This window comes from Petromyzon marinus, chromosome 74 (assembly GCF_048934315.1).
Source record: "Petromyzon marinus isolate PM22_M1 ecotype Great Lakes invasive population chromosome 74, UKy_Petmar_22M1.pri1.0, whole genome shotgun sequence".
Classification (NCBI taxonomy): domain Eukaryota; kingdom Metazoa; phylum Chordata; class Hyperoartia; order Petromyzontiformes; family Petromyzontidae; genus Petromyzon; species Petromyzon marinus.
Window position 1 is genome coordinate 4,564,909 of NC_133740.1, and position 13,631 is coordinate 4,578,539.

The 13,631-nt window shown below is 51.0% G+C and overlaps 2 protein-coding genes across 8 annotated transcripts in view; one reads left to right on the forward strand and one right to left on the reverse strand.

The window, feature by feature from the left end:
- LOC116958194 (uncharacterized) overlaps window positions 1–13,631 on the reverse strand; it is a 342,903-nt gene that overhangs the window by 136,294 nt on the left and 192,978 nt on the right. The gene's annotated exons all lie outside the window — the stretch shown is intronic.
- LOC116958187 (uncharacterized) overlaps window positions 1–13,631 on the forward strand; it is a 54,731-nt gene that overhangs the window by 26,624 nt on the left and 14,476 nt on the right. For all 7 annotated transcript variants that reach the window (XM_076056224.1, XM_076056222.1, XM_076056221.1 and 4 more), the window contains 3 exons: window positions 9,924–10,091; window positions 11,060–11,225; window positions 13,430–13,507. In XM_076056224.1, the coding sequence (XP_075912339.1) occupies window positions 9,924–10,091; window positions 11,060–11,225; window positions 13,430–13,507 (412 nt within the window). The remainder of the gene's footprint in view (window positions 1–9,923; window positions 10,092–11,059; window positions 11,226–13,429; window positions 13,508–13,631) is intronic.

The window sequence follows — 13,631 nt, forward strand, 5'->3', positions numbered from 1 at the left end:
AGATATACATACAGACCCATAGATACCCATAGAGATACAGACCCATAGAGATACATAGAGATACATACAGGCCCATAGAGACCCATAGAGATACATACAGACCCATAGATACCCATAGAGATATGACCCATAGATATACATAGAGAGCCATAGAGACCCATCGAGATACAGACCCATAGAGACACATAGAGAGCCATAGAGATACATAGAGACACATAGAGATCCATAGAGACACGTAGATATACATACAGACCCATAGAGATACATACAGACCCATAGAGATACATACAGACCCATAGAGATCCATAGAGATCCATAGAGACCCATAGATACCCATAGAGATACATAGAGATGCATAGAGACACGGAGATATACATACAGACCCGCAGAGATGCATAGAGACACGTAGATATACATACAGACCCACAGAGATGCATAGAGACACGTAGATATACATACAGACCCACAGAGATGCATAGAGACACGTAGATATACATACAGACCCATAGAGATGCATACAGACCCATAGAGATACATAGAGATACATAGAGATCCATAGAGATACATAGAGACGCATACAGACCCAAAGTCTAAGCTAAACTATTTTTATTTTACCAGGTAAGGCACCTTTCCACCTCGTCTGGTCACGTGTCCTCCCCAGGTTCACCCAAGGGCCATGTCCTCACCCGCCCTCTCTCTCACTGTTGCCAGAGCTATGCCCCTGCAGTCCCATTTGTCCCTTGGTGCTGTCTCTGCCCTCAGGTGACACCTAGTACGTCACTACACGTGTGTATATTCAGGTGACACCTAGTACGTCACTACACGTGTGTATATTCAAGTAACATCTAGTACGTCACTACACGTGTGTATATTCAGGTGACATCTAGTACGTCACTAGACGTGTGTATATTTAGGTAACACCTAGTACGTCACTACACGTGTGTATATTCAGGTAACACCTAGTACGTCACTACACGTGTGTATATTCACGTGACACCTAGTACGTCACTACACGTGTGTATATTCAGGTAACACCTAGTACGTCACTACACGTGTGTATATTCAGGTGACATCTAGTACGTCACTACACGTGTGTATATTCAGGTGACACCTAGTACGTCACTACACGTGTGTATATTCAGGTGACATCTAGTACGTCACTACACGTGTGTATATTCAGGTGACACCTAGTACGTCACTACACGTGTGTATATTCAGGTGACACCTAGTACGTCACTACACGTGTGTATATTCAGGTGACACCTTAGTACGTCACTACACGTGTGTATATTCAGGTGACACCTAGTACGTCACTACACGTGTGTATATTCAAGTGACACCTAGTACGTCACTACATGTGTGTATATTCAAGTGACACCTAGTACGTCACTACACGTGTGTATATTCAGGTGACAGTACATCACTACACGTGTGTATATTCAGGTGACACCTAGTACGTCACTACACGTGTGTATATTCAGGTGACATCTAGTACATCACTACACGTGTGTATATTCAGGTGACACCTAGTACGTCACTACACGTGTGTATATTCAGGTGACACCTAGTACGTCACTACACGTGTGTATATTCAAGTAACACCTAGTACGTCACTACACGTGTGTATATTCAGGTGACACCTAGTACGTCACTACACGTGTGTATATTCAGGTGACATCTAGTACGTCACTACACGTGTGTATATTCAGGTGACACCTAGTACGTCACTACACGTGTGTATATTCAGGTGACACCTAGTACGTCACTACACGTGTGTATATTCAGGTGACACCTTAGTACGTCACTACACGTGTGTATATTCAGGTGACACCTAGTACGTCACTACACGTGTGTATATTCAAGTGACACCTAGTACGTCACTACATGTGTGTATATTCAAGTGACACCTAGTACGTCACTACACGTGTGTATATTCAGGTGACAGTACATCACTACACGTGTGTATATTCAGGTGACACCTAGTACGTCACTACACGTGTGTATATTCAGGTGACATCTAGTACATCACTACACGTGTGTATATTCAGGTGACACCTAGTACGTCACTACACGTGTGTATATTCAGGTGACACCTAGTACGTCACTACACGTGTGTATATTCAAGTAACACCTAGTACGTCACTACACGTGTGTATATTCAGGTGACACCTAGTACGTCACTACACGTGTGTATATTCAGGTGACACCTAGTACGTCACTACACGTGTGTATATTCAGGTGACATCTAGTACGTCACTACACGTGTGTATATTCAGGTGACACCTAGTACGTCACTACACGTGTGTATATTCAAGTAACACCTAGTACGTCACTACATGTGTGTATATTCAGGTGACATCTAGTACGTCACTACACGTGTGTATATTCAGGTGACACCTAGTACGTCACTACACGTGTGTACATTCAAGTAACACCTAGTACGTCACTACACGTGTGTATATTCAGGTGACACCTAGTACGTCACTACACGTGTGTATATTCAGGTGACACCTAGTACGTCACTACACGTGTGTATATTCAGGTGACACCTAGTACGTCACTACACGTGTGTATATTCAGGTTACATCTAGTACGTCACTACACGTGTGTATATTCAGGTGACATCTAGTACGTCACTACACGTGTGTATATTCAGGTGACACATAGTACGTCACTACACGTGTGTATATTCAGGTGACACCTAGTACGTCACTACACGTGTGTATATTCAAGTGACATCTAGTACGTCACTACACGTATGTATATTCAGGTGACACATAGTACGTCACTACACGTGTGTATATTCAGGTGACATCTAGTACGTCACTACACGTGTGTATATTCAGGTGACACCTAGTACGTCACTACACGTGTGTATATTCAGGTGACACCTAGTACGTCACTACACGTGTGTATATTCAGGTGACACCTAGTACATCACTACACGTGTGTATATTCAGGTGACACCTAGTACGTCACTACACGTGTGTATATTCAGGTGACATCTAGTACGTCACTACACGTGTGTATATTCAGGTGACACCTAGTACGTCACTACACGTGTGTATATTCAAGTGACACCTAGTACGTCACTACACGTGTGTATATTCAGGTGACACCTAGTACGTCACTACACGTGTGTATATTCAGGTGACACCTAGTACGTCACTAGACGTGTGTATATTCAGGTGACACCTAGTACGTCACTACACGTGTGTATATTCAGGTGACATCTAGTACGTCACTACACGTGTGTATATTCAGGTGACACCTAGTACGTCACTACACGTGTGTATATTCAGGTGACAGTACGTCACTACACGTGTGTATATTCAGGTGAGACCTAGTACGTCACTACACGTGTGTATATTCAGGTGAGACCTAGTACGTCACTACACGTGTGTATATTCAGGTGACACCTAGTACGTCACTACACGTGTGTATATTCAGGTGACATCTAGTACATCACTACACGTGTGTATATTCAGGTGACATCTAGTACGTCACTACACGTGTGTATATTCAGGTGACACCTAGTACGTCACTACACGTGTGTATATCCAGGTGACACCTAGTACGTCACTACACGTGTGTATATTCAGGTGAAACCTAGTACGTCACTACACGTGTGTATATTCAGGTGACACCTAGTACGTCACTACACGTGTGTATATTCAAGTAACATCTAGTACGTCACTACACGTGTGTATATTCAGGTGACATCTAGTATGTCACTACACGTGTGTATATTCAGGTGACATCTAGTACGTCACTACACGTGTGTATATTCAGGTGACACCTAGTACGTCACTACACGTGTGTATATTCAAGTAACACCTAGTACGTCACTACACGTGTGTATATTCAAGTGACATCTAGTACGTCACTACACGTGTGTATGTTCAGGTGACACATAGTACATCACTACACGTGTGTATATTCAGGTAACACCTAGTACGTCACTACACGTGTGTATATTCAGGTGACATCTAGTACGTCACTACACGTGTGTATATTCAGGTGACACCTAGTACGTCACTACACGTGTGTATATTCAGGTGACATCTAGTACGTCACTACACGTGTGTATATTCAGGTGACATCTAGTACGTCACTACACGTGTGTATATTCAGGTGACACCTAGTACGTCACTACACGTGTGTATATTCAGGTGACACCTAGTACGTCACTACACGTGTGTATATTCAGGTGACACCTAGTACGTCACTACACGTGTGTATATTCAGGTGACACCTAGTACGTCACTACACGTGTGTATATTCAGGTGACACCTAGTACGTCACTACACGTGTGTATATTCAAGTGACACCTAGTACGTCACTACACGTGTGTATATTCAGGTGACACCTAGTACGTCACTACACGTGTGTATATTCAGGTGACATCTAGTACGTCACTACACGTGTGTATATTCAGGTGACACCTAGTACGTCACTACACGTGTGTATATTCAGGTGACATCTAGTACGTCACTACACGTGTGTATATTCAGGTGCCATCTAGTACGTCACTACACGTGTGTATATTCAGGTAACACCTAGTACGTCACTACACGTGTGTATATTCAAGTAACATCTAGTACGTCACTACACGTGTGTATATTCAGGTGACAGTACGTCACTACACGTGTGTATATTCAGGTGACACTTAGTACGTCACTACACGTGTGTATATTCAGGTAACATCTAGTACGTCACTACACGTGTGTATATTCAGGTGACATCTAGTACGTCACTATACGTGTGTATATTCACGTGACATCTAGTACGTCACTACACGTGTGTATATTCAGGTGACACCTAGTACGTCACTACACGTGTGTATATTCAGGTGACATCTAGTACGTCACTACACGTGTGTATATTCAGGTGACACCTAGTATCTCTGTGTGTCTCTGTGTGTGTATCTATCTCCGTGTATCTATGTCTGTCTCTGTGTGTGTATCTATCTCCGTGTATCTATGTGTGTCTCTGCGTGTGTATCTATCTCTGTGTATCTCTGTGGGTCTCTGTATATCTATCTCCGTGTATCTATGTGTGTCTGTGTGTATCTACCTCCGTGTATCTATGTGGGTCTCTGCGTGTGTATCTATGTGTGTCTCTGTGTGTATCTATGTGTTTCTGTGTGTCTATGTGTGTCTCTGTGTGTATCTATCTCCGTGTATCTATGTGTGTCTCTGTGTATCTATCTCTGTGTATCTATGTGTGTCTCTGTGTGTATCTCCGTGTATCTATGTGTGTCTCTGCGTGTGTATCTACCTCCGTGTATCTATGTGTGTGTCTGTGTGTATCTATCTCCGTGTTTCTATGTGTGTCTCTGCGTGTGTATCTACCTCCGTGTATCTATGTGTGTGTCTGTGTGTATCTATCTCCGTGTTTCTATGTGTGTCTCTGTGTGTGTATCTACCTCCTGAAATATGTAACAACTAAGCTTGTGCCGGAGGCCCCGGGGGGCCAGGCGTCTATGACGTCTCCTGGCCAAACCCCAATTGGCGGAGCCAGGAGATTGAATACCTACCCTCGGGGCTACTCCAGAAACAACGAAAAGCCACTACGGGTGGCCACGTGGAATGTTCGAACGCTCACTGCAGAGGAGAGGCTGCCACTCCTCTGTCGGGAGCTGGACCGGTACCGCCTGGATCTATGCGGCATTCAGGAGGTCCGGTGGACCGGCTCTGGCTCCTGCCACCATGAGGGGTGGACAGTCCTCTACTCGGGGCAGCAGACTGCCAAACAACAGGGTGTGGGTCTTCTTTTGAACAAAAGAATGAAGGGGGCGTGGGAGCGTGGCGGTGAGGTGTGGGAAGCTGTAAGCCCCAGGCTACTTTGGGCTCGCCTTCCCATCAACCGGAGGCGAGGAATGGTGGCCGTGGTTACTTATGCCCCCACCGAAGATGAACATCCGTGGAGGGATGCAGGCAAAGCCGATGAGTCAGATGCCTTCTATGACCTCCTGTCACAGGTGCTGGCTAAAGTGGCCCCTCGGGATAGAGTCATCATGTTGGGTGACTTCAATGCCCGAGTTGGTCATGATACTGGCACCTGGCCTGGAGTGATTGGAGGGCATGGGCCAGATCAGCTCAATAACAACGGTAGGAGGCTGCTAGATTTTTGTGCAGCCCATGGGCTTGTAATTACCAACACGCTGTTCCGGCATTGGCGCATCCACACAACATCATGGATGCATGCCGGGTCCAAGCAAGAACATCTGCTGGACTACATAGTGACGGACCAGCGAATGCGAGCCCATGTCCTTGACACCAGGACCTACCGTGGAGCTGATCTGCCCTCTGACCATCGACTAGTCATCTGTAAGATGCGCCTGCCATTCTTCCACTCCGGTGGTGGGTGTACACCCAGGACCCCATTCCAACCTAAAGTGGCCTGGTCTCAGTTATCTGATGAAAGTTGCAAGCAAGAATTTCATCATCGCTTGCGGCTGGGATTGGCATCGTCCCCGACTCCTCCTGATGTCGAGGGTAAATGGGCGAGGTTTAGGACTGTGACTCATGCAGCTGCAATGGCTGCTTTGGGTACGCGGTCCAGACCTCCCCAGACACCCTGGATGACAGAGGAGTTGTTCAGGATGGTTGAGAAAAAGCGACAGGCCCACTGTCATCGGCTACAGAATCCCACGTCAGAGAATGAGGAGGCTTACCGCAGCCTTCGCTCGGAGGTTCGGAGAGCCGTGAGGCGCTGCAAGGATGGGTGGTGGTCGCGGGTTGCTGAGGAGATGGAGTCTGCCTTAGTGGCCCGTGATCACAAATCTCTATTTAACTCCATCAAAAAAGTAACCTGCAGCGCCACACCTATTACCATCATTAGGGGAAAAAACGGTGATCCAATTTCCGACCCCCAGGAACAGGTTCGCAGATTTGCTGAGCATTTCTGTGAGGTCCTGGGGGAGGGAAAATCCCTCAGCCAGGAAAACATCGTGGCACAAAGTGAGGATGACCCTGCTGAGGCTGCGGTGCCTCAAATATTGGATGAAGTCACCCCCTGTGAGTGGCTGGCTGAGGTGCCATCTGCTGAGGAAGTATTGAAGGCGATCCGGAGTCTGAGACCAGGAAAGGCAGCGGGCAGAGATGATCTCCCAAGCGAAATGCTGAGGGAGGGTGGCGTTTGTGCACAGACTGCCCTATATGACATCATAACAACAGTCTGGACCACTGGACGGGTTCCGCAGGATTGGAAGGATGCCCTGGTGGTCCCCCTTTTTAAGAAGGGGGACCGCACAGACTGTAACAACTACAGGGGCATCTCACTCCTCAGTGTGCCGGGAAAGGTCCTGGCAAGGAGTATTCATCATCGCCTTGCCAGGCACGCTGAGGAGAGGCTTGCGGAGCCCCAATGCGGTTTCAGGAAAGGGCGGTCCTGCACAGATGCCATATTTTCTGTCCGTCTGCTACAGCAGAGGTGTAGGGAATTCCAACAAGACCTACATCTCTGCTTTATTGACCTGGTCAAGGCCTATGATACCATCAGTAGGCCTGGGCTCTGGGTCGTTCTTCGTGCTTTTGGAGTACCTGACCCTCTGCTCACGATCATTAAGGACCTTCATGATGGTGAGCGGGCCCGGGTTGAAACTACGTGGCTGGGAGTCAGAGCCATTCCCTGTACACCTTGGGGTGCGAGAGGGATGTCCTTTGGCTCCCACATTATTTAACATCTATTTTGACCACGTAGTTCGTGAAGCCTTCAATAGCTGTACCGGGGGAATCTCCATATGGTACAGATATAATGGGAGGCTAATCGATGCCCGGGTGCGGTCAAGGGATGGCTCCCTATTGCTCAACCACGTTATGTATGCTGATGACTTGGTAATAGCTGCTCAGTCAGAGGAGGAGTTGGAGACGCTGCTGCTGAGACTGGAGCGTGCCACTAAGAGGTGGGGCCTTACCATCAGCCCCACCAAAACTAAGCACCTGCCTGGGTATTTTGTACCATCGGACACTCCACCCCCACAACTCCCAATCGGTGATGGGGCAGTTGTGGAGAGAGTGGAGAGTTTCCCATACCTGGGCAGTGTGCTTATGACTGGCTCCAGTTTAACAGCAGAGGTCTCACTCCGAATCAGTCGAGCGGCAATATCTTTTCATCGGTTGCGTAACGCTGTGTGGAAGCTACCTGGTCTGTCGCTCCGCACTAAGCTTCAGGTCTTCTCGGCCACGGTCATTCCCTCCCTTCTCTACGCTTGCGAAACGTGGACCCCCCTAATGGAACATCTTCGCCGGTTAGAAACATTTAGGCTGACCTGCCTACGATCCATCCTGGGTTTAACCAGACTGGATTGTGTGAGGAGCTCACAAATCCTTGAAAGATCTGGGCAGGGTCCCATCGGTGAGCTCCTCCGGCAGGCAAGGCTGCGATGGCTGGGTCATGTAGCCCGCATGCCCACCCACCGCATGCCGAAACAGCTTTTGTTTGGCCGGATTGAGGGGGCTAAGCGGGCGCGGCACGGGCTAGAGAAGAGATGGAGTGATGTGGTACAGGAGGACGTGGAGCTGAGTGGACTTGCCGATGACTGGTACCAGCGGTGTCAAGATCGGCCTCTGTGGAGGAGGCTCGTGAAGGATGCTACTGGGCAGTTGGAAGCAGTCGCCCTCCAACAACAACGGAGGGCGGAGGAGCGACGCTCACAACAGCGAGCGGAGCGCCGGGTGGCTAAAGCACAGCAGGTTGGCACAGTAGGGGGCACAGGTGGTGCATCAGCCTGTCATCTCAGTCAGTCGATCCGTGGCACCTGGGTCTGCCCCGTGACCTCCTGCCAGCGGGCGTTCGACACTTCACGTGGCCTCAGGGTGCACATAGCCTGGCACAAGCGTCGTGGTGACGTCACCGCCACTTAGTGGCGAATGGCGGTTGTTGTTGTTGTTGATCTACCTCCGTGTATCTATGTGTGTCTCTGTATCTATCTCTGTGTATCTATGTGTGTCTCTGTGTGTATCTATCTCCGTGTATCTATGTGTGTCTCTGTGTGTATCTATCTCCGTGTATCTATGTGTGTCTCTGTGTGTATCTATCTCCGTGTATCTATGTGTCTCTGTGTGTATCTCCGTGTATGTATGTGTGTCTCTGTGTGTATCTCCGTGTATCTATGTGTCTCTGTGTGTATCTATCTCCGTGTATCTATGTGTGTCTGTGTGTATCTATCTCCGTGTATCTATGTGTGTCTCTGTATCTATCTCTGTGTATCTGTGTGTCTCTGTGTATCTATCTCCGTGTATCTCTGTGTATCTCTGCGTGTGTATCTACCTCCGTGTGTCTATGTGTGTCTGTGTGTCTCCGTGTGTCTATGTGTGTGTCCGTGTGTCTATGTGTGTGTCTCTGTATATCTACCTCCGTGTGTCTATGTGTGTCTCTGTATATCTACCTCCGTGTGTCTATGTGTGTCTCTGTATCTACCTCCGTGTGTCTGTGTGTGTCTGTGTGTATGTATGTGTGTGTCTGTGTATCTACCTCCGTGTGTCTATGTGTGTCTCTGTATATCTACCTCCGTGTGTCTATGTGTGTCTGTGTGTATCTATCTCGTGTATCTATGTGTGTCCGTGTGTATCTATCTCTGTGTGTCTCTGTGTGTATCTACCTCCGTGTATCTATGTGTGTCTCTGCGTGTGTATCTATCTCCGTGTATCTATGTGTGTCTGTATCTATCTCCGTGTATCTATGTGTGTCTGTGTGTATCTACCTCCGTGTATCTATGTGTGTCTCTGTGTATCTATCTCTGTGTATCTATGTCTGTTTCTGTGTGTATCTACCTCCGTGTATCTATGTGTGTCTCTGTATCTATCTCCGTGTATCTATGTGTATCTATCTCCGTGTGTATCTCCGTGTATCTATGTGTCTCTGTGTGTAACTACCTCCGTGTATCTACCTCCGTGTGTCCGTGTGTCCCCCCGTAGGAGTGCGGCAAGGAGTTCCGCCAGTCCACCGACCTGTTCCGCCACCAGACGCTGCACACGGGCGAGCGGCCCCTCAAGTGCGGGGCGTGCGGCAAGGCCTTCGCCCTGCAGGCCGACCTCAACCGGCACGCCATCATCCACACGGAGCAGCGGCCCTACGCCTGCCAGGTGGGGCCTTCCTCTCAACCACCACACGCACAAGCACAGTCACACGCACAGTCACACAGTCACACGCACACAGTCACACACACACGCACAGTCACACGCACAGTCACACGCACAGTCACAGGCCCGCACAGTCGCAGGCTCATTCACTCGGCTTTCTCATCGATCAGAAGAGATCGCTTCGCTGTCGCTCTGCCTCCCTGTCTCTCCGTCCCTGTGTCTCTCCCTGTGTCTCTCCCTGTCTCTCCGTCTCTCTCGCTGTCTCTCCGTCTCTTTCCCTGTCTCTCTCTCCCTGTGTCTCTCTCCCTGTCTCTCCGTCCCTGTGTCTCTCCCTGTGTCTCTCTCCCTGTCTCTCCGTCTCTCTCGCTGTCTCTCCGTCTCTTTCCCTGTCTCTCTCCCTGTCTCTCTCTCCGTCTCTCTCCCTGTGTCTCTCCCTATGTCTCTCCCTGTCTCTCTCCCTGTCTCCATCCCTGTCTCTCTCCCTATCTCTCCCTGTCTCTCTCTCCCTGTGTCTCTCTCTCTCTCCGTGTCTCTCTCTCCCTGTGTCTCTCTCTCTCCCTGTCTCTCTCTCCCTGTCTCTCTCTCCCTGTCCCTCCCTGTCTCTCTCCCTGTCTCTCCGTCTCTCTCCCTGTCTTTCTCCCTATCTCTCCCTGTCTCTCTCTCCCAGTCTCTCTCTCCCTGTGTGTCTCTCTCTCTCTCCCTGTCTCTCCCTCTCTCTCCCTGTCTTTCTCCCTATCTCTCCCTGTCTCTCTCTCCCTGTCTCTCCCTGTGTGTCTCTCCCTGTCTCTCCGTCTCTCTTCCTGTCCCTCTCTCCCTATCTCTCTCCCTGTCTCTCTCCCTGTCTCTCTCCCTATCTCTCCCTCTCTGCCCGTCTCTCTCCGTCTCTCTCCCTTTCTCCGGCTCTCCATTTCTCCGGCTCTCTCCTTCCCCATCCGTCTCTCCGTCCCCACCCCGTGTCTCCGCGCGTGCAGGAGTGCGGGAAGGCGTTCCGCTGGTCCCAGAACCTGGTGCACCACCGGCGCTCGCACAGCGACGTGCGCGAGTTCCAGTGCGAGGGCTGCGGCAAGGGCTTCAAACACCGCCGCACCCTTGTGGAGCACCAGCGGGCGTACTGCGCACACGGCGCCGGCCACAATGGTGGGGCGCGGGGCGGTGGGGACGGTGGTGGTGACTGTGGTGGCGGTGGTGGTGACGGTGGTGGTGACGGTAGTGGCGGTGGTGGTGACGGTAGTGGCGGTGGTGGTGACGGTGGTGGTGACGGTGGTGGTGACGGTGGTGGGGACGGTGGTGGTGACTGTGGTGGTGACTGTGGTGGCGGTGGTGGTGACGGTAGTGGCGGTGGTGGTGACGGTGACGGGTGGTGGTGACGGTGGTGGTGACGGTGGTGGTGACGGTGGTGGTGGTGACGGTGGTGGTGACGGTGGTGGTCATGAGTGAGTGGAGTTTGTGTGTTCTACCCCTGTTCTACAGAGTGAGTGAGTGGAGTTTGTGTGTTCTACCCCTGTTCTACAGAGTGGAGTTTGTGTGTTCTACCTCTGTGCTACAGTGTGAGTGAGTGGAGTTTGTGTGTTCTACCCCTGTTCTGCAGAGTGAGTGGCGTTTGTGTGTTCTACTCCTGTTCTACAGAGTGAGTGAGTGGAGTTTGTGTGTTCTAGCCCTGTTCTACAGAGTGAGTGAGTGGAGTTTGTGTGTTCTAGCCCTGTTCTACAGAGTGAGTGAGTGGAGTTTGTGTGTTCCAGCCCTGTTCTACAGAGTGAGTGAGTGGAGTTTGTGTGTTCTAGCCCTGTTCTACAGAGTGAGTGAGTGGAGTTTGTGTGTTCTACCCCTGTTCTACAGAGTGAGTGAGTGGAGTTTGTGTGTTCTAGCCCTGTTCTACTGAGTGAGTGAGCGGAGTTTGTGTGTTCTAGCCCTGTTCTACAGAGTGAGTGAGTGGAGTTTGTGTGTTCTACTCCTGTTCTACAGAGTGAGTGGAGTTTGTGTGTTCTACCCCTGTTCTACAGTGTGAGTGAGTGGAGTTTGTGTGTTCTAGCCCTGTTCTACAGAATGAGTGAGTGGAGTTTGTGTGTTCTAGCCCTGTTCTACAGTGTGAGTGAGTGGAGTTTGTATGTTCTAGCCCTGTTCTACAGAGTGAGTGAGTGGAGTTTGTGTGTTCTAGCCCTGTTCTACAGAGTGAGTTAGTGGAGTTTGTGTGTTCTACCTCTGTTCTACACAGTGAGTGAGTGGAGTTTGTGTGTTCTACCTCTGTTCTACAGAGTGAGTGAGTGGAGTTTGTGTGTTCTAGCCCTGTTCTACAGTGTGAGTGAGTGATCCCCCTGGTCTGCATGGCCCTCCGGGTTCTCCGCTCCCCTCCCACAGCTAAACCCCCCGCTGCAAGAACACTTGACAGGACGTACGTACGTATGTGTGTACCTTGAACTTCTTCCGCGGCACCGTACATAGGCAAAACCGTGCCATTTAGTTCCGAACAAAATTTAGTTCGTCAACTGTACACGATTTGATGGCGCGTGACTTCCAGTGGCTTCCGAACATCGGAAGGAAAGGGGCGTTCCGTCTTTGTCCGACGGCAAACCACCGAAAGCCTCCGCCCTGAGGGTGAAATAGCGAGCGAGGCGGTGCGGTTCATCTGCCGCAAGTCACCGGGTGCCGGGTCTCGCCAAAACGTGTCCGTTTTGGCGAGACCCGGCACCGGGGCACGGTGGGATCTCTCGCGGTGGCCGTCACGGCACGACCCGCAGCCGGAGGGCGCTTCGCCTGCCGCGGCTCGCCCCCGTTTGTTTTCGCTTGCCTGTCTGTTTGCCGGACGTCCCGTAGAGTTAAGCGGGCCTCGGTCGGTGCGGTCACCGCCGGCTACGCCGCTGCGCACGCCGCCGCCATGTTGGCCTCGTGCACGTGACCACGGAGACATTCGCGGCCTCGTGCACGTGACCACGGAGACATTCGCGGCCTCGTGCACGTGACCACGGAGACATTCGCGGCCTCGTGCACGTGACCACGGAGACATTCGCGGCCTCGTGCACGTGACCACGGAGACATTCGCGGCCTCGTGCACGTGACCACGGAGACATTCGCGGCCTCGTGCACGTGACCACGGAGACATTCGCGGCCTCGTGCACGTGACCACGGAGACATTCGCGGCCTCGTGCACGTGACCACGGAGACATTCGCGGCCTCGTGCACGTGACCACGGAGACATTCGCGGCCTCGTGCACGTGACCACGGAGACATTCGCGGCCTCGTGCACGTGACCACGGAGACATTCGCGGCCTCGTGCACGTGACGTGTTTTGTTGGGCAACACTCCTCAAGCCGCCGCCACGCCCCCTCCGCTCGCGTCCCTGGCAGGTGACGGCGCTGCGGCGCAGGCGGTGAAGCAGGAGCGGCTCGACGGCGGGGAGGCCGGCGTCGAGGTCAAGGTGGAAGGTAGCCTGGGGTGGGGGGGTGGTGGGGGGTGGGGGGCGTGGGCGGTGGTGGTGGATGTTGAGTGGCGGCAGCCGCTGGGTTGGTCACGCTTGATAGCGGCGGTTGCGCGTTGAACCGCACCGGA